Genomic DNA, 25,196 nt, shown 5'->3' with positions numbered 1-25,196 from the left:
ATAAGGCAAGAAGCTCTTGCTGCAAGCTTGCTCCCTGCCCAATACCTCAATATTGAGCAGGTTTTCTCAGTAACTAGGGAATAAATACAAATTCCTCACGCAAAGAACCAGAAATGAAAATGCCATAGCAACCAGCAGGGACAGAGCAGGGTGTCACACTGCAAGCTGATACCTCTTCCATGCTTCTGCCCCACTCGGATCCCTCCGATCACTCCTTCTAAGCCCTGAAAGCTCCCCATGGCAGCAGCCCACCTCAGCTTCCTTGGAGCGCTTTGGTGACAGCCCTGAACAGAACCCCACACCCAGAACTTTAAGCCTTGCAGAAGGGGAGAGGAGGCTGAGACACTTTAGCTTCCTCAGGTTGTTTTGGTTTTAGAAAGAGAGAAAGAAAGTTTTGCTGAACAAAGAGAATAAGTATGCAGTCCCGGGGGGCATATTTGAAAGCACAAGTAAATAAATAAGCAATTAAGTATTTGTGTAAGTTGTGCCTGATTTCTCCTGAGACACTTCCCCCAGAGACAGCAACAGAGAGGCAGAGACCACAAGAGCTTCACCACAGCGTTGCTGCACCCAGGAGCTCCCCGCAGCTCACACCTCTGTTATCAGCACCATTTGCATATGCAGATGGCACTAGCAGGCACTCAGGCAGCGTCTTCCTCAGACTGGTTCTCAGCCCGTGCCTAGAAATCTCAGTAGAGCCAGCCTCAAAGGTTTGACAGCTGCTGTAAAGCTGCTTCTCGCCGACCGTGGGGCAGGCTGGGACTCTGCCTGGCTGTCCCCATCCGACATGGAAGCCACCAGGGCGCTGTGGTTACCAGCAGGTTTTCCGAGCAGCCCTCCCTGGCAATCCTGGGTGCTGAGGCACGCAGCCAGTCCACATCCCAGCTGTCACCGCAGAAGCAGTGCCTGAATGCCAGACCTTTTTTGCCTGTTGCAGGGACTCCTGGGGGACCACTGTGGGCACCAGCCCGCGCCTCGGCTCATTGCCAAGAAGGAATTTGAGGCCCTAACTCTGCAGCTGCCCGGGGACTCTGCCCAGCTCCTGACACAGTGGTACCAGCGGGATGAGAACACGTTGCCCGCCTGCTACGTGCTGCAGCCGGCTGCCGGGCAGGCCTGGCATCGCCTGGAGGGACGCCTGGCATCAGCGCTGTGCCTGGCCGCCCTGAAGGCAGAGAGGTGCAGGCTGCTGGACCCGGAGCAGAGGCACCGCTACCACAAATCAGGTGTGTTCTGGCAGGAAAGATGCAGGGAAGGAGACTAACTACCTGCCATATCCTGAATCCAGAGGAGGGAGGTTTGTGCTGACTAGCAAACAGTAATACACCAGACAGAAACGTTTATCCTTTCCCCCCCCGCCCCCGTCTCCCTGACCGCATCCAGCAGCGTGCCTAACTCAGAGGACACGGGGAATGCTGACCTGCTAGCACCATGTGAAGTACAGAAGGACCAAGGGATGTCACATTAATGTTGATGGATGGCTTTTCCTGCGTTCTACTCTGAAACTGAATGCTCACGTCTCCCCTTTTCCTGTCTTTTTCTTTCTAGTGATTGAATGGGAGATTGAACAGGGTCTCCTCAATACCTGGCAGAGCAACCCAGGGGCTTTCGTATTCCTCAGAGAGGTTGAGGATCCCAACACACAAACTGGACAAGGGACAACCAGTGAGCTGTTAGAAAAAGAGGACAATCTGGACAGTGAAGCAAAACAGCTGCCCAGCAACCTTAAAGCAAAAATGGCAAGCCATTATCCTGAACACCTCAAAGTACACACACTAGCATGCAGTAAAGACTCCGGGAACCCTCAGTGCAAGGAGAATAATAAATACCTGAAACAACTTTGTGAGCAGTTCACTGCTGTCGCTAATCACCAGGTTTTAGAGAATCTTTGATATTGAGGACAGATCAGTGAGGAGCCAGGGCGACTTCTGCAGGAGCTGAGCCACCACGCAGCTCTGTGCCTGAAGAACTGCAGATTTTTCTGTGGGAGACAGAATTTACTGGATAACATTTTTCACTCTGTTAGGCAGAACAATGATAAAACCCACACAACCCTCATCCTTTATGGGCCACCTGGCTGTGGAAAAACAGCTGTGATGTGCAAACTCTCTGAGCAGGTGCAAGCTGTTTTAGGGCAAGACAGCGTAGTTGTGATTCGTTTGATGGGGACATCCCAGCTCAGTTCTGCCATTCGCAGCCTGCTGAGGGACATTTGACTCCAAGTGTGTTTAGCATTCGATTTGCCACCGCCTCCAACCCAGACTAAACAAGCTTGCAGTGATTTGGTCTTGTTCCTCAATAAACTCCTCCTCACCGTCTCCCACTGTGGCACACGGACACTGGTGATGTTCCTGGACTCTCTGGAGAGATTGCTTCCTGGGGATGGTGCTCACAGATTCCACTGGCTCCCTACAGATTGCCCTCCAAAGTCCACATTGTCATTTCCGTTTCCACAGGAGAGCCTGATACTCTGAAAGCTCTCCAACATCCTGTGCCTGAGGCTGAAGCGTACTTCGAAGTAGGACCCCTATCCAGTGAGGAAGGTGAGGAGATGCTAGAGACGCTCTTAGCGTCAGACAGATGATGGCTAAGCCCAGCTCAACAGGCCTATTTCCATCAGAGTTTCCCTAGTGGCGGTCAAGCCCTGCTCTTCAAGCTGGCCTCCCATGAGGCCAGAAAATGGGCATCTTACACTTCACCTTCAGAACTAGTGATTGCTAGCACAGCCCGGGACGCCACTCACCGTCTGTGCGAGAGACTGGAAAAGTCACACGGCACAGTCCTTGTGGCTCACGTGCTTGGCTATACTGCTTCCTCACGGCGAGTACTGCTGTATCTCTAATGCAACAGCCCATATTTCCCGCTCTTCATAAGGAATCTCTGTCTTAACACAGCCAAATGGAGTCAAAGCTCTCAGTTCTTTGAGCCTGTGAATGTGTTCATACGTATATTTAGCAAGCATAACATTCCTCACATACCTGGCAGCCTACTTAAAATATTGTCTTTAAGGGAGATGTTCTGGGATTACTTGGAAAAGGAACTCGATCTCCGTGGCTTATCCAGTGTCTAAACTCTCAGCTGAGACTGCCATGTATGCTTGTGAGCTAGTGATTTTTGGTGACTAGTACTTTTGAACTGCCAGAGAAACGACTCACCCTCCCACTACGCATATCAGTGTAACAGTAAGGAGAAGGATAAATAATTTCCTTTCATATATCACACTTCACTTGCAGAAATGGGCTGTCAGACATGGAGCTGAAGGACATTTTATCCCTTGACGATGAAGCTCTCAGAGATCCACCACTGCCACCTTCCTTCAAGTAAAACTATCCTGCGCCTTCCTCCTCTCCACTGGGCACGGCTATGCAGCGACCTGGGAGAGCGCCTGGCAGAACGGAAGGCAGATGGCTTCACCCTTCTTTGCGTTGCACACGGGTACCCTTAGAGGGCAGAGAACGAGAAGCCAAACCTCTGAGTACGGGATGTTCCCACCCAGGGCTTTCTACTCCTCTCCATTCTTAAGCTCTGTCAGTGCTGAGACTCTAGAAAACACCCAGCTCTAGCTCCCTGTTCCAGTACATCTGTCACTTTTTCCCCTTCCCAGGCAATTCGTTGAAATGGTGCAGAATCGTTACCTGTCAAAACAAGACCAAATCAAGAGGCATTTTCTCCTGGCAGATTTCTTCAAGGGGACTTGGAGCTGGGGAATGAAGAAACCTCGTACATTGCCGCACCTTATCAGGACTTTGAATGCCGACAGGAAGGTGATGAATATCAGCAGGCATTTCCATACCTTTAAGCTCTGGACTAGGGCTCTGTCTCTCCAGATTGCTGCACGGGCTCTGAAATGAGAAGACAATGGAAATAATAGTAATTTACACTATTCAGTGCTTTCAACAATGACAAAGATATATAGATATATATACACACACAGACATATAGATAGATATGTATTTTAAACAGGCACCTCTAGCCAAGGAGATCTACAGTCATTTACAAACTTTGTCACGCAGTCTACTGCAAAAAGGAAGGAAGTAATTTATTATTCACATCTGCAGAAAGGCAGCCTGCCTTAGGTTAAGCAAAAGAAATTTAGACCCATGAAAAACATTTCCTACTAACAGGAAAACAATGAAAGTCCTGGAGGTGCTGTCTGGCATACCATGAGATACCATCTGGCACTGAAGCTGTGAAAGCAGATTAATTCACAAGCCATGTCTCAAATCCACTGTTCTGGTTACTCCTAGGTAGCCCCTCAGCCCCTCTGGTTCTCCGATACTGTTCCAAATCTGAGGAAGTTGAGTGAATTGCCATTTCATTTACTTAATGCTGGACGAATTGAGGAGCTAAACCAGGATGTGCTGGGTAAGGACTGGGTATACGGTGCTCTGCAGAGGCATGCTTCACGCCTACAGCCACAGGTGAGAATCACAACCTTTCAGCACAGTATCAATAACCGCTGCGAGAAGGATGCTTGAAAAAGAGAAATAAGGTAACTTTTAGAAACTGTTATCCTAGAATTATCACACACTCCTTTAGTAGCTGAAAGAAATGATCTAGATCCTCCAAATGCTGAAAAGAAAAATATAAAATACCCTAACAACTCAGAAAAAATACATAAATCATTTAAGAGGCTAAAGAAGGAACTGTGACAATGGGAGCCCTCCACTTCCTCAGCAAATGAGTCCTAGTTCCACTGCTGGTGTCTGTTAATCTTTCTATCCCCTTCCTCCCCAAAAAAGCATTTTTTAATCTCAGTCTTTTCAGGCTAACTGTGCATTCTCAGGGCTGATGTTCTCTGCACTAATAGTATTTCTTTCTGCAGGGAATATGAACTGGATCAGCTGTAAAATAATTGCCTCTGGAATAGAGTGTTGTTGATGACTTTGCCATGTGTACTGAATGCATCCCTTGTCCAGAACTACGCCTTGTGCAGGAGACGCTTCTCCTTTTGAAGCCTGCACTCAGCAGCGTACGCAGCCCTGAAGGTAACAGCTATGTCAGAGTGACGGAGTGTGACACAAGTGTTTACCAGAGGAAAGAACTGGAATTTTCCTTTCCAAGTAAAAGTACTTTTCTAAGGAATTACAACCAGTGACAAAATTCTCTGTTCTGGGATCCATTAAAAGACTCATAAATGCCTCATGCTGGTATGGGAAGCTGAGTTTCTTCTTTGCCAACAGACATTTTGTCTATTTGATTAGGCCAAAGCGCCTGTTGCCCCACGGCTAGTAGAAGCACCTGTTGGCGATCTGGATTCCCTTGCAGCTGTAAAGCCAACTAGATGGGAGGGTACAGAGTGCTGCTCCGCCGTCTTCTCAGAATACCCACTCCTCCCTCACGGGAAAAATCCTGCCACGCCATTACATTTGCCCATGTTTTACGCTGTAGCCTTCCCTATATTGTTCAAGTTCCTAGCCACAGACATGTTCCAAAATGCTTTTTTGTCTCTGCCCTCCTAGGAGTGAGTATAATATACACAGAAATGTTGGCCAGGCTTCTTTCTTTCGTGCCTTCCTACCCGGCGGTAATCGCGAAGCTGTGCCAGCAGTGTCTAAGCCGGTGCAGCGTCTGTCCCTATCCTGTTCTCATTCCACTCTGCGGATTTCTCCAGCCACCTGGTGGGCCTCTACACACCATGCTCACCGGATTCCTCGAAGGTAGGGTCAGTCCTGGGGACAGATACAGCCCAAGAATACATCAAATCATTCATCTCTTCTGAATAAGATCTAAGAAACATAATACATAAGCAGAGCAAGAAGGAGAGAACATCTGTTTCCGTAGAAAGACGGTTTTGCCTGTGAGCTTACACAAAGGCAGGATAAAGGTCCATTTGCCTTTGTGCTCAGTCATGCACCAGTCCCATTCGTGACTGCTTCAACAAATGAGGATAAAGTGGGTCATTTTGTCGTCAGGACAACAAAAGCACACACTGACCTAGATATGTCTGAGGGAACCTAATCTTGCTCCTGGCACAGACTACAGGGTTCAGACAGCACAGGGGGGTTCCAGTTGGGGAAACACGGCATATTAACAATCTCAGAATGTCGCTTTTCTGTCTGTGGTCTCAAGATCAGCCTCTCCTCTTTGTCTGTCATGGCAGGCGTCACAGTGATGGCACTTAGTTCTGATCACCGGCTGCTGGTGGCAGGTTCCCAGGATGGCGCAATGTTTGTCTGGAATATGGAAGTTCTTGAGATGCTGCATGTCCTTCCTGGGCACTCCGGTGAGCCTTCTCCACGTTTTATGACTGGAAAGCTTTTTTCACATCTGAAAAGAGCTCTGACAGCTTGGCGATCCTTGAGCTGTAGGCACACAGACACCTCCTAGCTGCCAGTATTCTCCCTGGTGCTGAACACACTGAGAATCCCTCATTTTGCAAATCCTCCTCTTATTTTATAGCTGAGGTGTGTGAAAGTGTTTGGAAAAGGGACCTCTGCTGTTTCAGCTGCCATGGATCACAGTCTGCGCATCCGGAATTTGATTTCTGGCAGAGCAAGGTTTATTATCCGGGATACGCATATCGAAGAACTGCCCTCACATCACCTTCATGTGGATGAGGGGCACATGATTGTATATTCTTCCTCAGATACTAAGGCGTGGCAGTATGGCAAAGACTAGCAGTCTTTGACTTAAAGTATGCCAAAAGAACAAGAACTTTAGAAGTTACAGCCACAATCGCGAAGGTTGTAGGACAGAAGCTACCTCACTCCTTGCTGCTCCTATCTCTTTTGCCACCTCTTTACTAGGTCAATGCTTGGCACCTGGAGACAGCAGAACTCATCTTCCAGATTTCTGGAGAGGCGTCAGACACATGGATGTTTTCTGCAGTATCTGGCCCACAGCTGGTGATTATGACTGTGTCCGAAGGAGGAACGCTGAGCCTGTGGAACAGCAACACTGGCGAGCTGAGATCAAAACGTCAGCTGTCAGGGCTACAGGAAGAAACACCAACATCCAGCGTTCTGATCCAGAAGCAAGGGAAGATGACAGTGGGATTTAGTAGGGGATCTCTATCCATGGTACACATCTATCTGTTTAACCTTCTTAGAGTATTTCTTATATTTTTTTATATCAAGAAGCCAGACAACAAATCTGGTAACCAATGGGCACTCCTTCTCCATTCTGAATAGAGCATCCTCCTCAGACTTCCATATCCTAGTTCCCAAACAGACAAGCATAACACCTTCCACCCTTCTGCGCCTTATAGCCCTGCCCAATATCATGCGGCCAAATTAAGTTTCACTGCTAATCGATCCTGTTTCTTTCATGAGAGAGGCAGCTCAGCTATCCCAGATTCATGTCTTACTCCTGCCTTATTTTTCAGATCTCTTCTGATGGAAACAGTCTGCTGCAGAAGCTTCCTGGAAGGGTTTGCTTTGTGGTGGCATCAGAAGACGAGTCCATTCTTGCTGCAGGTTCAGTAGCACCCAGTCCTTTGGAAAGTGTTGGTAGTAGCTGCTCTCCAGCTTGTGGAATTTCCCATGAGCCTGGCCTTATTTAACTATTGTGCTTAAAGGGGTAAAAAAGATTGGGTGAAATTCTCTTTGTGAAGTCAGAACATTGCCTGCGTACCAGGAGCCCTTTCTCAAGGGAGTAAGGGAGATGTAAGTAGTGAAAAGGACTTAAGCTGGCATGATTATTTTTTAGGGTTTCTAAGCTACTTTTTGGGCTTGCCTTTAAATACAGGAATTAAATCATATGCGTAAGGTGTTGAAGGGGATTAGAGACTTCGTCTGCTCAATAAATCAGTAACTAACATTTTATCGTTTTAGGCTTTGAGGAATATGTGCGAGTGTACCTGGCAGACTCAAAGGGATTCCACAGGTTCCTAGCAGCAGATTTGGAACACGAAGGAGCAGTTCAAACGGCTGTTATCTCTGCTGGCAACGACATTATTGTTACTGGTTCTCAGGCTGCATCTATCCAGGTAGGAAGGAAAGCTGGGCAGCTTCCCTATCAGAAGAATCTCTTACAAATCCAGCTTACAGAATACGGCCCCGATACAATTAGGAGGTCGTCTTGATCCCCAGCAACCTGTTTGGGGGTTGGATTTGCAGTTCTGAAGAAGCTTCTAGTACTGCCACACTTCTAAAAAGATGATGACCATTGACCCTTCTCTTTATTGCTTCAGGCCTTCCCATTCTTTTATTTTTGACACTGAGTGGAGAGCACTATCAATTCAGAGGGCCAGCCTCAAGCCAGCGTATGCCTGAGGCCTGAAATACAATTTCATTTCTGAAATGTTATAAATTTGAACTCGTAAAAGCTGCCTTGTTAGCATGCTCCTGTGAACAGGAGCCAGATGGAATACACAACATCTGGAGCATCATCTCTTGCCAAAGAAGGAAGTAAACAGCCAGTGCAGTGCAAAATGTGCAGGATCTAATTAGGCATCTTTAAGAGCAAAGAGGCAAGTGGGATGAATGGCTCCAGGGGCTTCAAACATTTGCTTTAGAGTAAGTTGGTAACAGCAGTTACTCAATGTTTTGACTTTTAATATTAGGATGTTATCCTTTGACCTTACTTACGCTACAATTTAGTTAAGGTATATTGTTTTATCTCTGAAATAGGACTAAGGAAAAAGTAGCTCAGGCACTGATGACTTCTCCCTGCTCAACTTTTCCCAGGTGTGGAGTTTAGCAGAGCAGGGGTTGCTGACTGACACACTGGATGGCATGGGAGCACCAGTAATGCTCTTAGCCCTGTGCGACTGCACTTTGGTGTCTGCCTCCCACAGCGCACTGCATCTAAGAGGGTGGAACCTCATTTACAACCATCAGCAGAAAACCTTGGTTTTCTCATTTAGCTGGTGGAAGCTAGATGACACAAATCAGTGAAGAGAATGAGACTTTTTAAGTTAATAGCAACAGAAAGGGTAAATTGGGACAGCTCAGGAGAATCCAGTAGGGGAAAAAAAAGTGATGGTGGAGGCTGGATAAATGCTGTTACTCTTTCACCTGACAATGCACTGCAGACACACCTGAGCCACTCCTTCCCATAGGTGGAATAATGGGCTTTTGTACAGTCATACTAGGCTCTCTTTCTTGCACAGCTATAGAGTGCTTCACAAGCCAGGGCTTTATTTTGTGATACCTCTCACCCTCCTTCCAGGATCACTCTTGGAAAAATCTTTATTTATTACCACCACTTTTAAGCATTGAATAACCATTGACTACTCTAAGGCATCTTCTCTTCAACCTGTATTTACCAGCATAACAATCTAATCCTAACCATCCATTTTCAGCCCACATCCCTCCTGAAAGGCATTTGCTGTGCTTGCTTCTCAAAAGATGACAAGTACGTGTACACTGGATCAGGCCATTACAGTCCGGGATGTTGCAAGTGGTGAGTAATGGGGAAATGCAACGAGAAAGCCTGTACTCCTTCCTGTATTTAAGAGGCTTATAGTATCCTTCATGTTGTAAGGAGGGAAACATGCCATGCAGTGACAGTTTGTGCAAGTGTGAGAACAGCGGCTAGAACACCGAATCCTGAGGTAGCCTATTAGCGTTGTGACTGGGAGCTGCAACTACACTACCACAGCTGGAATATTTCAGCACACAGTAGGGAAAAATATTCTGGGTTCAAGTATCAGCAGCAAGTTTAAGGGCAAAGCAAGAAAAGCCTCTGTTAAGTCTCTATTACACAAATCATCTATAATGCTCTAAGGAAATACAAGCAGCATGGCTTATTTTTTCCCCTCTCCTCCTTGCTCTTCACGTGACCCAATTTTACTGAGGTAAATTCTCTGGCGACAAGGGACCACTTGAGGGAAGTGGCATATTTTAAGTCCAATCCTACTACACAGTAAATGCTTTATTCTGCGCTTGGTTTCCGCAGGTGCCTTGCTGGCTGTACAGTGTATATACACAACTGCTCTCAGAATTGTGCCAACTGCAGATGGATTTGTGGCAACAACAAAAGCTGGTTGTGTAATTCGTGAGCAGTTTCACTGCCCAAAGACCACCCCGCCTCAGTATAACCCACTCCAGAACATGGTGGCAACATGTACGGTAAAATCCAGAAAGAAAGACAAGGAAAACTCAAGGAAGCAACAGTACAACCAAGGAAATTCTTCTGTGAGCCTGACTCACACCAGCAAGGTCTCTCAAATCTGCTCAGTGGCGTGAAAAAGCAAAGATGAATAGGATAAAGCAGCACCCACACCCAGGAGTGAGCGTAAGGGTTTCTCTTTCTATCCTTTTGCCTTAGTACCTCAGAATTACAACATTAAACGTTGCTGAAAACGCCCTCGCTGCGGTTATTGAGTCCGGTGATACCTTGGCACAACACGACCGCTGTCACGCACCATAGTAACGACGCTTAAAAAAGTAAATAAGAAAAAAAAAAAACCAAACCGGCCCTAGACCCACATTGTATCCCGCTGTACCGGAGCGGGCACTACAGCTCGGCGCGGACCACCGACGGCAGCCCGGCCGCCCCCGGCGGGCACTCGGTACCGCGGCCCTCCCGCGCCCACCCCGGCGCTGCCCCTCCCGCCAAGGCCACCGGTTCCCGCCCGGCACACCGGGGACTTGGCCTGCCGCTGCCAAGCCCCCCGGCGATCCCCTCCCACCCCCTCCTCCCGGCCGCTCACCGGGGCCGGGGCCAGGACCTGAGGCGCGGCTCCCGCCATGGCGCTTGAACGGCCGGAAGCGGCGCGCGACGCCGACGGCGGCCGCCGAGGTTCCGCTGGGCCCGGCGGCGCCGTGCGCGCTGACGCAGGCGCTCCGCACGCGCCGACGGGGGGCGGGGAGGGGAGCGGGGCGGGGGGGGCGCGCTGCTGCCCGACTCCCAACATGGCGGCGGGGGGCGGCGGCGGCCGGGGGGGCAGCGCCCCGCGCTGGGGCGGCGGCGGCCGGGCCGCGGCGCAGGAGAAGTTGCCGGTGCATGTGAGTGCGGAGACCGCCCCGGCGGCCGCCCCCGCCGGGATTTCCCCCTTCCCCCGCCCTCTCCGCAAAGGGCCGCTCCCCGCCGCCCTCGACCCCCCGGGACGGCCCTGCCCGCCCCGCCGTGACCTGCCTGCCCCGGCCGCGGCGTCGAACCCGCCCCCCGGCGCATGTCCCCCCCGCCGGTACCGTGGGGTCTCCCGGGGCCTTTCCCCGCGGTGCCGTGGGGTACGCCCCCCTTCCTCCTCCAGTGCCGTGGGATCCCCCGGGGCCTGCGCCCTCCTCCTCCGGTACCGTGAGGCCCCCCGGGCCTGTTCCTCCCCTGCCCTGTATCGTATGCTCCCTCCCCAGCCCGGCTGTTCTCCTCTGGTACTGCGGACATCCTCCCCGGGGACATATCCCCCCCCTCCCCGGTACCGTGCCCCCCTCCGTGCCTGGCCATCCTCCTCCAGCACCCCGAGGCCCACCCTCCCCCGTAGCGCGAGGCCCCACCTGGGCCTGCCTTCCTCAGGGCCTCCTCAGCTGGTACCGTGTGTCCCCCCCCCCGGGCTGCTCGCCCTTCCCCGGTGCTGTGGGGCTCCCCCCGGGGCCTGTCCCCCCCTCCCTCAGTGCTGTGGGGTGCCTCTGCCCCCGTTCTGGGGCCGGGGAGTGCCCCAGGGCCTGTTCCCCCGCTCTGGGCCTCACCCGCCTTCTCGCCCACAGGTGGAGGATGCGCTTTCCTACCTGGACCAGGTGAAGATCCGCTTTGGCAGCGACCCCGCCACCTACAATGGCTTCCTGGAGATCATGAAGGAGTTCAAGAGCCAGAGGTAAAGCCCAGGCCCTGTGCCCCAGGGCTGCTCTGGGGAGCTCCTCAGCCTCTGCGGGGGTGTCTCTGCCTCTGAGAGGTCCCCCCCACCTTCATCTTTCCACCTCCACAGACATACAGGCCACGCTACTGGCCTGTCCCCCGTAGGGCAGTCAATAGACACTGGAGGTGGAGGGTGTCTGTCCATCCCATCATTTTTCCAGAGGTGAAATTCACAGGAAAAGGCAAATCTATTTTTACTTTGCGCTCTGAAACACAGATCTTGAAAATAAGTGAAGAAGCTTGAGTGCAGAGCCTGTCTGACCTGGCAGCCCTAGAGGTGATGGCTGTCCCCCCCTTTTTGGGTAACCTGCACGCTCATAGCTCCTCTCTGGGGATAACTCTCCCGGTATAAGCCTGCAGTGGTCATTCCCTCTGGGCTAATTTCTAGGTCTGAGGTTCCCAAACTGGCTTGTTAAAAATTGCAGCTCTAAGAAGCCAGATGCTTCACATACTTCTGCAGTTTTCTAGGCTTAACTTGTATTTCTGATTTGGGCACAAGTAACAAACTCTTCTCAATTTTAGCATTGACACACCTGGAGTAATCCGACGTGTTTCACAGCTTTTCCATGAGCATCCTGACCTCATTGTAGGATTCAATGCTTTCCTCCCTCTGGGCTACAGGATAGAAATTCCAAAGAACGGGAAGTTAAGTATACAGTCACCTTTGAATAGTCAGGTAGGTCACAGAGTTCATATTCTCTAGATAAATTCTGTTATATGTGTCACAATACACATTTCTTGCACAGTTTGGGCTATGTAGATTTACATGTGTTGCATATTGCTAAAGCTTTAACATTGTTTTCAAAGTCCATGATAACGGGTATAATATAAATTTAAATATTTATTCTCAAACCAGTTGTTAGTTTAGCTTACACAAGAATGATACTCGTGCATGAAGTGCCACTCCAAATACTCAGTCAGATTTGAAAACTGAAATTGTAATTGCCTTTACATCTTTGTATAGATTCTCAATACGTGGTGAGGGTAGTGACGAATTTTGAAGAGATCTTGGAAGAATCGCGTTTCCAGTCTTCCACTGAGAAACTGGGAAATGTGTTTAGGCAATAGGCAAAAAATAACATGTCAGGTATTGCCATGCAATCGCCAACACCCTGCAATGAAAGACATCTGCTGTGATACCGATGGATACATATTGGCCTCTCCTCCTTTGTTGTTGTTGCGTGGTTGTGGAGGCTGAAACAGAGCTATTGCCTGAATTCTACTGATAAACTTGTGGTTTAACTCTAATTAGTATCAGGAAATATCTTTTAGATTTCTGTTCCCTTAGATCTCTCTGTTGCTTAGAAATTTACCATCTTTAAGAGCCTTACGTTTTAATATGTTTCTTAAAGCTAACAGTTCCTCTGAAATAAAACAGCGGTAACAGAAACTGCGGTGCGTGTTGTTTGGTCACCCTCTCAAGTGTCGTGGATAATGCAGTGACAGCCAAAAGCAGTAATGAGTCAGATGGTTCATGAGCCAGATACGACTGATGGGATTTTTTTAACTGATGATGTTAATAAACTCGGCAGGGAAATTTATTGGCTAGTTAAATCCTTTTTCTTTCTTCTTCACGTGGTAATCTTTTTTTAGCTAAATGGCTTGAAAATCCTGATGTGAGATTGTTGTTGAACTTGCGCCTGTGTTTCTGTACGAGTCACTGTCTTGTGTGTCTTATGCCACTAGGTGCCCCCAGAGCCTGTCCCCAGCGCTCTCCCTGGCAGTGGGCTGTTGCTGCATTACTCCCAGGAGAATTCGCACAATCACAGCGACTGTTCCGAGGAGTTTAGGCAACAGCTTCCATACAAAGAAGATAAATCCCAAATTCCCTTGGAGTCTGATTCTGTAGAGTTCAATAATGCTATCAGTTACGTGAATAAGATCAAAACACGTTTCCTTGACCATCCAGAAATTTACAGATCCTTTTTAGAAATTCTTCATACTTACCAGGTAAAGAATCTTCCACATGAGAGATTGTGGGTTTGCAGCGTAGCTGTTTGAGTAGTTGTTGTCAACTGAAATGTCTGCCTATCGAACAGGCTTATACAGTTCCCAAGCACTAGCCTTTGGCCAACAATTGCCTCCTGGATAGTCACATGAAATGACAAAAGTGGTCAATTGTGGCACTTCTCCAGGGTCTGAGGTGTAAGGGGGTTGTATCCAGATCTGCCTTTACTAACTTTCACGTGATTTAGTGATATCCTGTGTGAAAGGATGCGCTGTGAGAACCTTGGGCTGTCTGTTAGTTATTTCAGGTTTGTGTACCGTAAGATTTTTGGCCAAGTGGATGAGTTTTCTTGCATAGTGCACTATGTTTTTGACTCTGTTTAACATCTGTGCCTATCTTTTCAGAAAGAACAGCTGAACACTAAAGGCCGACCCTTTCGGGGCATGTCAGAGGAAGAAGTGTTTACTGAAGTAGCAAATCTGTTCAGGGGACAGGAGGATCTGCTTTCGGAGTTTGGACAGTTTCTCCCGGAGGCTAAAAGGTCTTTGGTATGTGGATGCTTAGAGCAAGGCAGAATATTGAATAGTCTCTGGTTGTAGAATACATAAAGAAGTTTTAGGAATGCAAAACATTATGGAAAAACATAAAGATGAACTTTGTTCCTCTTCATTGTTTGGAATTTCACAGAACAGGTGACTTAGCTACGTGTTCTCTGTTCTGCTCTGATACATGGGGTTCTTTATTTGCACCAATCGAGAAGAGAACATTGAAGTCATTGTTTATTTACTCCAGTTCACAGGAAATGGACCCTGTGAAGTGAACAGTGTCCAGAAAACTGAGCATGAGAAGAATCTGGAACACAGCAAAAAGCGATCCAGACCACTGCTGTTGCGTCCTGTTTCTGGCCCAGCAAAGGTATCTTTAGCAAGCAAAAACTTAAAATAACCTGATACCACTCATTGTGTTTAAATAATTGCTTAGATAAAGTTGTAATGAGAAGCGTCTTTGAGGTATGTAGGTGTTAGGTATGAGAAACAAAATTTCAAAGTTATTTTTAAAATAACAATTACTGTAGAAAAAGGGAATTTTTGAAGTGTGCTTAAATGTGTGTGGTAACACATTGAATACTAAATATCAAGACCTTCTGTACAAGTATCGGCCCTGGAAGGGGACAATTCATTGCTTCTAGAAAGAAATCTTTCTTTGGAATTCTTTCTCAAGAGATCCTTTTTTTTTGGTTTTCTTCTCAGCTTCGAGGAGGACTTGACACAGCAGTGCTGGGTCACCGTTTGGGAAATGCTGAGTTTCAGCCTTGCAGAGGGTTGTTATCTGTCAGGGATGTAGCATTTTATAGCATTTGAGACACAACATTTTAAGTATAACTGCTTGTTCTTTTAACAGAAGAAAATGAAACTGCGAGGTACCAAAGATCTGTCAGTAGCGACAGTGGGGAAATACGGAACACTGCAGGAGTTTTCCTTCTTTGACAAGGTTGGTATTTGGCCTGTTCTCACATTCTGTGGACTTATTTTCTACCATTTATGTGGTTATTAATTGGTTGGTTTTCTATACAATCTGTGTGTCAGCACTTAGCAATTGCCTGATTTTTTGAGTTTTTCAAGACATACCAAGAAAAAAGAAAATAGATGGGTTTGGAGGATGAATAGAAACTGATAACTAACCTTTTCCTGAACGCTTGTCTCTTACAGGCATGTTTTTCTCTATTTTTCAGTGATATTTCCTCATGGTACCGTCTGTAGTTACTAGATTATTGTTTGAAACTGGGCATTGTTGTGCATATTCTCTTTTTATGTTGCAGTCTAGGCAGGGGTTTGTGTTTGTGGCTGTACCCATGGCGCAGACTGCTTAGACTATGAACACTAAGGAAAAGTGCTGTTTGAGTGGTCTGATCCTTTCTCTCCAAACTGTGCTTCAGGTGCGTAGAGTGCTAAAGAGTCAGGAAGTCTATGAAAACTTTCTCCGTTGCATTGCTCTCTTCAACCAGGAGTTGGTTTCTGGCTCTGAGTTGCTCCAGCTAGTTACACCATTTTTAGGGTAAGTTACTGACTGTCTTCTCCGCTCTGACGTATTTTTTAGGTCTTACTCTGTTACTTTTTGGTAGATGTGAACTTTGTTAGTGATGTTTTGGATTTAACTTCAGAGATACCTCCTATGTAGCATGCAAGAAAATGAAGGCTACTCCAAAAAGAGGTGTAATAAAATCTGACTCTTTTAACGTATCTACACATATCCTCTTTTAGGGAGGATATTTTCCTCTGCCTGTGCATCCCGTTGGAAGCCTCCCAAGCAGCAGACTACCTGATGTTATACTAAATCATGGGGGGCAGAGAATCGAATCTCATGAATTCTGGAGGGTCATCTCTGTTCACACTCCCTGTATTCATCTCTCAAAATATAATACAGATATAAACATGAAATCTCAGAACAGAGCTGAGAGAAGGATAAATAGTTCTAGCTCTGATGTGAGCCTCTCGTGCTTTTGGCTTCCAACAGAAGAGGAAGAGTCACATGGCAAAGTGACTCCTCAGTTAAGGGGAGTATTCGTGAAGTTGTGAAGGGAGATTCTTTTCCTGCCTTAAGTCAAAAAAAGAACATAAAGCGCATCAGAGAGAATGATAACAGAGGTAAAACGTTGGTGAAGGATTTCTCAGTGCAGTGCTGTTTGTTTAGATCTTCTCCGTCACTTTTATGACACACCCTAAAACTGTCAGAGTGAAATAACAAAATACACTTACTTGTGTTTTTGAAGGAAATTCCCAGAACTCTTTGCACAGTTCAAGTCCTTTCTTGGTGTGAAAGAGCTTTCATTTGCTTCTCCACTGAGCGACCGATCTGGGGATGGAATGAGTCGGGAAATTGATTACGCTTCCTGCAAACGCATAGGATCGAGTTACCGGGCTCTCCCAAAAACCTACCAGCAGCCAAAGTGCAGTGGAAGAACAGCCATTTGCAAGGAGGTACTTTGGGATCCCTGAACCCACGTTGCACTTGCGTACCTTGAAGCGGGGTAGTTAGTGCTACAGTTTATGCCTGTGGATTCTTCACTTTAGTGCTGATCAGCCAGCTTTTCTCTCAGATCAGCTATTCATCCAATTTATTGAAATAAGAGTGTCCACATGCATTTTACTAATTTTATCTAAACCCATCCCAAATCGTGTCTTTCACTTTAATGTCTTTTGAATCTATGTGCGTACACGAATTTATTCCTATAGACAGAAAAGAATCTTAAACGGCCTGAAATTAATTTCCTAGCAGTGGGCCAATAAGGCTTTTAGAAACAGTTTTTCTCCTGAAAGAGCACCATGGGCCAGTGACTTGGGCGCTGTCGTCACTGGGAACAGACACCTGCAGCATAGGTCCTTCTGCCACTCGCTGTTGTTGGCAGCTCTCGCTCCTCTACGTACAGTTGCTGATTACTGCAGAGTGATCTCTGGTTAGTGAGGAGATAGGGAAGGTGATTTCACGCTTTCTGAGCAGGTCCCAGTTTCCTCTAATCTTCTGAGGAACAGTCATGACAGTGACTTGGGAACTAGGTCTGAAACTTCCAACAGAAACTCAGGGCACAACTGTGCAAAAATAAACCAGAGAGGTGTCAGACCCCGTGAGAACAGCTCTGGGCTCACAGGGCTCCGTTCAATGTCATGTCTCTGCCCTGTTGCAGGTGTTAAATGATACCTGGGTTTCATTTCCATCCTGGTCTGAAGACTCCACTTTTGTCAGCTCCAAGAAGACTCCTTATGAGGAGCAGCTGCACCGCTGTGAAGATGAGCGGTTTGAGGTACCTCTGCTACTGAGCTTCCTTTCTGCTGGCTGCTCCTCAGAAAGCAAAACTTCTAGTTATGAGGATTTTAATTGAATTAATTGGTGGCCGAATACTGAAAGTTCTGTTACGGTTTGTTGGTTTGAGCTACGTTTGGTGTTGTCCACTTTCTTGGAGTCTAGTAGTTCTTTCTGGGCATGAGTCCAGTTTTAAAACGCGTGTTACCTTTGGGAGAACTGGCAGAGGTGTATTTTCCAGTAAGAAACCTTGCTGATGCTTCTTAGCTCCACCCAGTGGGGCTGGAATGCACGCCACAAACCTGGAGCCACTGGGCTCCATTTTCCTCCTATGCCTGTTCTTACGCGGTGTCTTTTGTGAACTCTTGACAGTTGGATGTTGTCCTGGAGACCAATTTAGCCACAATACGTGTGCTGGAGAGTGTGCAGAAAAAACTCTCTCGACTGACTCAAGAGGATCAGGAGAAATTTCGCCTGGATGATTGCTTGGGAGGGACATCAGAAGTGATCCAGCGCAGGGCCATCTATCGCATCTACGGTGATAAAGCACCAGAGATCATTGAAAGTCTTAAGAAAAACCCAGTTACTGCAGTTCCTGTTGTTCTTAAGAGGTAATTCCCATTCTCTTGGCTTCACCTGGGATCTTTAAGAAACTGATAAAGGATTTTCAAACAACTGTTTTCTGTAGATGTTGTTTTCAAAGGATAATTCATCTTCAGTGGCGGTGCTTTTATTTATTTATTTATTGCTTCCAGGGATACTGAAGAGGTTTTGGTGCATGACAGTTGGTTACGTTAAAAATGCTTTGCGTGTGTTTCTGTGGTTGTCTGTTTGTACTGAAGTAGATTATACATTTATGCAGATTAAAAGCAAAAGAGGAGGAATGGCGGGAGGCCCAGCAGGGCTTCAACAAAATTTGGCGGGAGCAGTATGAGAAAGCCTATTTGAAGTCCCTTGACCACCAGGCCGTCAACTTCAAGCAAAATGACACCAAAGCTTTGCGCTCCAAGAGCCTGCTGAATGAAATTGAGAGTGTCTACGATGAGGTGTGTATGCCAGGAGATAATCCGTCTTCTGTCTCCTTCATTTATGGTATTATCTAGATGTTTACGTAGCACCGGGGACCTTGTAGAAGTGGTAGTGCTCTGAAGAGTTCTCAGTCAAAAAGGACCGTCCCCAGCATAGCGTTAATACTGGCTTATTTCTTCTGGCAGGAATGGCTCTTGAGCATGGATTGGAAGGCTCTTTATCTATTTGTCTCTTGATTACAGCATCAGGAGCAGCATTCAGAGGGGAGAAGTTCGTCCACAAATGAGCCTCATCTTATCTTTATCTATGAAGATAAGCAGATTTTGGAAGATGCAGCCTCTCTTATCAGCTATTATGTAAAAAGGCAGCCTACTATCCAGAAGGAGGATCAAGCAACCATTCGGCAGATAGTGCATCACTTCATACCTGAGCTGTTTTTCTCTCAGCCCCCTGAGCACAGTATTTCTGAAGAATCAACAGATGAGGACAGAGAAAACCACCAGGGGCAGAACCTGGATACTCCTGAGCTACGGAAAAAACACGTGCCTGGGCCCCCGAGCAGTCCTCTGGAGGCAAAAGCAACCTTCTGCGATGTTACAGCTGCTGAGCCCCACAACACTCTGGATGATGTTTACAGTCTGTTCTTTGTCAATAATAATTGGTATTTCTTCCTCCGCCTTCACCAGACTCTGTGCTCAAGGCTCCTAAAGATTTATCGTCAGGCTCAGAAGCAGCTTCTAGAATATCGGACTGAAAAAGAGAGAGAGAAACTCCTTTGTGAGGGAAGAAAAGAAAAAACCAATGATCCAGCCATGGAACTAAGACTGAAGCAACCAAGTAAGAATAATCCGGGACACAGGCCATTCTTCATGCTCTGGTTTCTGGTGCTCGATTGTGTGTATCTGAGTACCTGAGCCCAGCAGGCAAGTCTGTAGGCAGTGTAGAGATGCAAACCTCCACTGTAGCTGTCGTTTGTGGATACAGGTAATTTAACAGGAGAGCTAGTTTGTAATTTATCTTCTGAGGGCTCTCGTGTACTTACAGAGACTTCACCCAAGCCCACTGTTGTCAGATGCTCTGAAGTGTCTGGTATTAGTCTGTTACTTTGATTTTGTAACAAGGTAGTTAACTGCATAAGGTCGTCATGGAAGCGTGTGAGATAAAACTGTTAGAGCCCGTTCTCCTTACAGAGAACTGTCTGTCTGTAAGCGTGTTCTCGGTTCTGAACGTCCTGGTTCTTGCGCAGTGCTGTCCCTTGTCACTCTTGACTTCACTCTGCCTCTCACATGCATGAAGTGACTGCGCTTATCCCCTGCGCAGGTGAGGTGGAACTGGAGGAGTACTACCCCGCGTTCCTGGATATGGTGAGGAGTCTGCTGGATGGGAACATTGACCCCACGCAGTACGAGGACACGCTGAGGGAGATGTTCACTATCCATGCCTATATTGGCTTTACCATGGACAAACTGGTGCAGAATATTGTCCGCCAGGTAACTAACTTGTTGGCTGTGCTGTGTGTTTGGGGGCCGCGCGTCTCCCTTCTGCAGACAGATAGGCTGCTGTCAGTACCCTGTAGTGCAAGGACTCGCTAAACTTAAAGCAAACTCATAGAAAAGTTCTATACATAGGGAAAACAGCAACAGAAGTTCAGTGAGATAGTTCAGCTTTGGTACAGGGGCCACCTTAGGGGATTTACCCTTCCTGACCTTTTCCAACATTTTTTGAGTTCCAGTCTCTTCAAAATTCTGCCATTCCCAAAATACATCTCAGGCAAAAAAAAAAAAAAAAAAGGTCCAGTCCTTTTTACTCAAATCTGTCTTGTCATTGTAGGTTTGTTACAGTTAAGGCCCATCAGCCCCTTGCTCTTCTCTGTTACTTTTAGTGCAAAGTAATGAAAAAGAATGAAATGTGTGAAGTCGCTGCAGTTAAAGCTTTGGTATTTCATCTGGGGTGTGACGCTGTGCTGAGTTTTGTGCTCCTTTCATGACACACTAGAGTTAACTCTTGGCCCAGGCTTGCTGACTGAATTCCCCCTTTTTTAATGGAAGCTTCACCATCTCGTGAGCGACGACATCTGCTTGAAGGTTGTTGAGCTCTACTTGAACGAAAGGAAGCGAGGTGCTGCTGGAGGTAACTTATCCTCTAGGTGTGTCCGGGCAGCAAAGGAGACCAGCTATCAGTGGAAGGCTGAACGTTGCATGGCAGATGAGAACTGTTTCAAGGTAAGAACTTGCTGCCAGGGAACTTCATAAAGTGGTACTTTATCTGGGAGAAAAGGGTTTGGAAGCTCCGAGGCCACCAATATGGAGAGAAGGGGCCAAAACCAGAGCGTAGACAGTAAAGCGGCATTCTGGCTCGCTGAAAAGCCCTGCTGCTTACTTCCCTCCTAGCTAATATTTGTTGCCCAGATGACTTGTGAGTATACAGCATTTTATTGTAAACCCAAATGGCCAATATCTTGTGCCTGTAACTTTATTACAGGTAATGTTTCTTCAGCGGAAGGGACAGGTGATCATGACCATTGAGCTTCTGGATACAGAAGAAACCCAGACAGAAGATCCTGTGGAGGTCCAGGTAATATCCCAGTGACCATGGAGTCTGCTGTGGCACAGGCAAAGCAGCTGTCCTAGGAACGCTTTCCCTCTTCTCGTTCCAAACTGAGAGACTTTGTCAGTAGGAGAAGTTTACCTGGGAGGCGGGAATATTACATGTGGGGCTGTGGTCACTGACAGAAATGGGTATGTTAGCAACAGTTTCGACATAAATCACCTTCATAAAAAGCAGCTTGGAAATAAACTAGTTCTTTGCAGTGGTGTTTGTCTTGACCAGAGCGAAATCTGACTAGGACTTGGTCTCTCTTGCGTAGCACCTGGCTAACTACATGGAGCAGTACGTTGGGGTAGAAGGAGCTCCTAACAACCAGAATGATGGCTTCTTACTGAAACCGGTCTTTCTGCAAAGGTGAGCGCGCTCCCTCTCCTGAGTGACGCCTGCAGCAGCCAGTACTGCTTCCGCTCTGCTGGTGTGGCAGTGATTTTAGGTGATGTGCCGTACGAGCAACTCTAGGGAAATGTGCTCATATTTGAGGTCCAAAGGGGCTGCTCTAGTCCAGTGCACCACATAAGAACGCTTAAGAAAAAAATCGTGACCACTGCACTGAGGTTTGTTCGTGAAACTCTGTTTAGAATGGAGTGGGACCGTTTAAGCAGTCCCTTCTGGGAGGAATTTGAGGTCTAATTTGTTCCTATTTCACGAAATATTTGTCAGAGTGTATGGAGGAAGATTTCATACTTGTGCTGTCAGCTCTGCTAGCTGAACGGAATGGATAACCAAGTGTGACACGCTTCCTGATCCTTGTTTTCTTCTAGGAACCTAAAAAAGTTTCGCAAGTGGCAATGTAAGCAAGTGAGAGCTCTGCGTAGTGAAGTGAAGAGCTCCTGGAAGAGGCTGATTGGGGTGGAAAGTGCCTGCAACGTGGACTGCCGGTTCAAGCTCAACACCCACAAAATGATGTTCATCATGAACTCGGAGGATTACATGTACAGGCGGGGCGCTCTCTGCCGAGCCAAGCAGGTGCATCTCCTATTACTCTCTCCGCAGCTCAGGCAGTAGCAGAGGTTGAGGATGTGAGCCAAAAGACAGGTACCGATAAGACGTCTTGTGGCTGAATTCCTGCAAACTGCACCCAGAAGTTACTACTCTGTGTGGGATGAAACGTGGAGGAGAGCTGGTAAATGCTCTGTACTTTGGTTTAGTTTAGCAGCCTTTTCTTTTTAAGGGGGAGTAGCAAACATTAATAGAGATCTTTAAATGCAGGTACGCGGTTTTCTGTTTTACTATTTGTCTTGTATTGTGAAGCATGCACGTCTCAGACATACAAGGAGGTGAGGGTTTTGGCTTCTCCCCCAGCAACCTCTCGGTGATCTTTACTGTCCTGCTTTCAGGTGCAGCCAATGGTGCTGCTAAAGCACCACCAGCAGTTTGAAGAGTGGCACAATAGGTGGCTAGAAGAGAACGTGACCATGGAGGCAGTTGATGTAGTTCAAGACTGGCTAATGGGAGACGAAGACGAGGAGATGGTGCCCTGCAAAACAACTTGTGAGACGGTGAATGTCCATGGGGTCCCGGTGAACAGATACAGAGTTCAGTACAGTCGCCGTCCAGCTTCCCCGTGAGCAGAGACTTGTTCCTGGGACCAAGACGAGTAGGAGCGTTGGTGGTGAAACACATTTACTCTGAGAATAGTGGTGGGAATGCAACGTATGTATTAATGATATTTATCCAAGCAGCATTTTACTTTGGATTATGATGTATTTTCCATATGGCATAGACTTGTCTCCTTGCAGTGTAATCCTCCAGCCGTCATGAAGAGACTTAAAAGCTTTATGGGCAGAGGGCTCTCGGCACTGCCACACACTTTTTCGTAGTTTCCTAGCTTTAGGCCACTGCTGGCCAGCCAGTACTGCAAGGCTGAGTGAGGGGGTGAGGCTCTGGGCAACTACCGCTGGTGGCTTTGCTGCAGAGATGGAGCTGGGCTGGTGTTTGAGCAGATGCTGGCAGCTGCTTCCACTTTGAAGGGTTTAATGTTGCCTGTCTTCCTGAATTTGTGCCGTCTTGGAGCCTGCAGAACTCTTCAGTGTAACCTCCAAGCGCCGGCACCTGGCACAGATTGCTAGCCTGGCTATGGGCTGCTTCGTTATCTACGTGTACTAATAAGGCAATGAATGCAGTATTTGTTACTGGTGCTCTGGTGAGAAAAACGCCAAAACTGAGACAAGGGTGAGCAGCGTGCTAAATGCTCCAACACCCACTCGTCAACTCAGTATTTTGGAGCGTGAACGAAGGGGAAGAAGCTCTCTGAGCTGCCGTGCTTGGCAAGAGAGCTGTCTGTGGCTCAAGACAGCCCCGATGGGCGCCGGATCCCCTGGTGTTGCTTTGGGAACTCACGGCCTGCTGCAGACTCTGCCTTCTCAGCTCCGGAGCTGCTTGGAGCGTGTGCGTGGGGAGGAATATCCATTGCGAGGTCTGGCCTATTATTTTTTTTTATTATTATTTTGTATTTTGCATGTTGATTGGCGGCCTCTGGAGACGGCGTTCTCAGGCGCTTCGCTTTCCTTCTGCATGCCCGGACGCCCTGGTTCTGCTGGGTTGTACCCGTCAGTGACAGCAGTAGATGGAGCTCTTGCAGCACCGTGGTGGCGCTGGAGCTGAGGTTTGTCCCAGATACTTGGCTGTTTCTGCTGGCTCAGCACAGATGCTCTATTTGCAGTGTCACATGGAAATCCATAACGGGCAGTGTTAGATCCAGCCACAGCCATCGTCAACGAGCTTTTCCACTGAACCGTCTGTACGTCTATCTAAGCTTTTTTGAAATGAAACCTAACAAAAACCCTACCCTGAACCATGCAGAACACTATGTCAATTGTCTGACTTAATCTATTGAAAAATCAAGAATCACAGAATGGTGGGGGTTGGAAGGGACCTCCGGAGATCATCTAGTGTCTGTCCCGCGACTCCACCGTGACTTCGCTCATTTTTCAGGGGCCGAGGGCAAGCACTCTGGCCGTGGAGTGTATTGCAGATGTAGTGGCGTGAGGCAGGGCCAGCCTCCTTTCAGCTCTGCCTCCACCTTTTTCCCTGCTTTTGGGGGAATAACCCCCCCCACCCCGATTTTTTTTGTGGCTTTGATATTTAGGTTATAATTTCTGCCAGACCTAAGCAGCAGCCTGTAGGATTTGTCCTGGGTTATTTCCACTGTACAGCATTTGGTTTTGCAATTGTCTCACTTGACAGCAGAAAAATTCCCTTTGGGGCACATTTAATAGAAAACTGTACTGACTCTTTGTTTCTTTTGCAAAATAATCTGTAGGAGGGAAGGAGGGAGGCCAGTCTCTGGCATTCGTGGCCACTTGCACAACCACTGCCAGCAGAGGACTTTTCATCAAGAACTCGTGTTCTCCATGTCTGGGTCTCTGTTAAATTTTGGTTACTGAAATGATCTGAAGGTTCTTCCCCTGCTCTTGTTGCAGTAAGTGATAAAAGACGCTGAGGGGGAGTGGGGGGACGAGCCCGGTGCAAAGCACAGTATCCCCTTTTTGCTTCCCGACAGCTCAACAAAATACACCTCACTCCTGCTCGCCTCTCTGCTGTCTTCCAGTGGAGATGACAACTGTGCCAAATTTTATGGTTTTATGATACAGAAAAATGTTTACTAGAAAATAGGTTGCAACTTGTGGCTTAAAACGCATTTGATTCCAAGTGTACCAAGGTGTAGGAGGGTCACGCGCCCGTGCACCGTCCCGTTCCATCTCCCCGTTTTTAAGTGTACTTCAGGTATTTTTAAGCATCCTTGTTTTGTAAACCTTAATTTATAACCTGAATGGATTAAAAGTAAGACTTTCACCCTTTACAGTGCTATTGTCTCAAAAGTGATAGTAGCAAGTGCTGTGAATGGAGTGAGCAGGCAGTGCAGGTTTGAGAGGGGCTTGCTAATGTCTGAGAGTTGAAGCTCGACCGCTGTGTATCTGCTCGCACGACCTTCATTCAAGAGTTTGTTCTTCCATTTTTTTGAAGGATCTTTGCTTTTGGGCTTGTAATTGCTTTGCCAGCTCTTTGAATGTAGTTTTTTTTTATATTTATTTGCACATTCAAGTAAAATAAAATATTGATTTTAAAAGTC

General features: G+C 47.4%; 2 protein-coding genes and 1 long non-coding RNA gene across 4 annotated transcripts in view; 2 read left to right on the top strand and 1 right to left on the bottom strand.

Moving 5' to 3' along the window:
- Positions 1–10,254, top strand: part of NWD1 (NACHT and WD repeat domain containing 1) — an 11,651-nt gene extending 1,397 nt beyond the window's left edge. The window contains 17 exon segments of the mRNA XM_074565902.1: positions 938–1,226; positions 1,549–2,424; positions 2,427–2,820; positions 3,234–3,296; positions 3,298–3,435; positions 3,605–3,764; positions 4,248–4,365; positions 4,826–4,871; positions 4,873–4,988; positions 5,463–5,660; positions 6,104–6,229; positions 6,401–6,597; positions 6,750–7,022; positions 7,328–7,418; positions 7,776–7,930; positions 9,248–9,348; positions 9,844–10,254. Of these exon segments, the coding sequence (XP_074422003.1) occupies positions 938–1,226; positions 1,549–2,424; positions 2,427–2,820; positions 3,234–3,296; positions 3,298–3,435; positions 3,605–3,764; positions 4,248–4,365; positions 4,826–4,871; positions 4,873–4,988; positions 5,463–5,660; positions 6,104–6,229; positions 6,401–6,597; positions 6,750–7,022; positions 7,328–7,418; positions 7,776–7,930; positions 9,248–9,348; positions 9,844–9,946 (3,444 nt within the window). The 3' untranslated portion in view covers positions 9,947–10,254.
- Positions 1–10,725, bottom strand: part of LOC141734312 (uncharacterized) — a 15,447-nt gene extending 4,722 nt beyond the window's left edge. The window contains exons 1-4 of the long non-coding RNA XR_012584497.1: positions 10,601–10,725; positions 3,636–3,842; positions 2,744–2,927; positions 1,830–1,981 (exon numbers count right to left, since the gene is read on the bottom strand). This is a non-coding gene — a long non-coding RNA (uncharacterized LOC141734312). The remainder of the gene's footprint in view (positions 1–1,829; positions 1,982–2,743; positions 2,928–3,635; positions 3,843–10,600) is intronic.
- Positions 10,550–25,196, top strand: SIN3B (SIN3 transcription regulator family member B). 2 transcript variants are annotated; one of them, XR_012584495.1, is made up of 20 exons: positions 10,550–10,895; positions 11,595–11,701; positions 12,265–12,418; positions 13,429–13,692; positions 14,095–14,238; positions 14,483–14,605; positions 15,092–15,181; positions 15,627–15,745; positions 16,461–16,668; positions 17,373–17,489; positions 17,861–18,099; positions 18,351–18,534; positions 18,760–19,354; positions 19,838–20,007; positions 20,566–20,739; positions 20,999–21,091; positions 21,384–21,478; positions 21,886–22,090; positions 22,462–23,729; positions 24,387–24,545. XR_012584495.1 is itself a non-coding variant. In XM_074565897.1 (19 exons), exons 1-19 carry the CDS (start codon positions 10,638–10,640, stop codon positions 22,690–22,692), a joined length of 3,570 nt encoding a protein of 1,189 aa, XP_074421998.1. In that variant the 5' UTR covers positions 10,550–10,637; the 3' UTR covers positions 22,693–25,196. The 2 variants fall into 2 exon arrangements, 1 of the variants encoding a protein (XP_074421998.1); XM_074565897.1 differs by having other exon boundaries at positions 22,462–25,196.

Source organism: Larus michahellis, chromosome 23 (genome assembly GCF_964199755.1).
Source record: "Larus michahellis chromosome 23, bLarMic1.1, whole genome shotgun sequence".
NCBI lineage: Eukaryota > Metazoa > Chordata > Aves > Charadriiformes > Laridae > Larus > Larus michahellis.
Note: the sequence above shows the minus strand (reverse complement) of the source record. Positions and strands in the feature narration are given on the sequence as shown.

Excerpts from the sequence above, each read along its gene's own strand:
- SIN3B (XM_074565897.1), top strand. The coding sequence starts at position 10,638 with ATGGCGCTTGAACGGCCGGAAGCGGCGCGCGACGCCGACGGCGGCCGC. Across the intron at positions 21,092-21,383 it reads AAGATCCTGTGGAGGTCCAG|CACCTGGCTAACTACATGGA; the intron begins GTAATATCCCAG and ends TCTCTTGCGTAG. Across the intron at positions 22,091-22,461 it reads CTCTCTGCCGAGCCAAGCAG|GTGCAGCCAATGGTGCTGCT; the intron begins GTGCATCTCCTA and ends TCCTGCTTTCAG.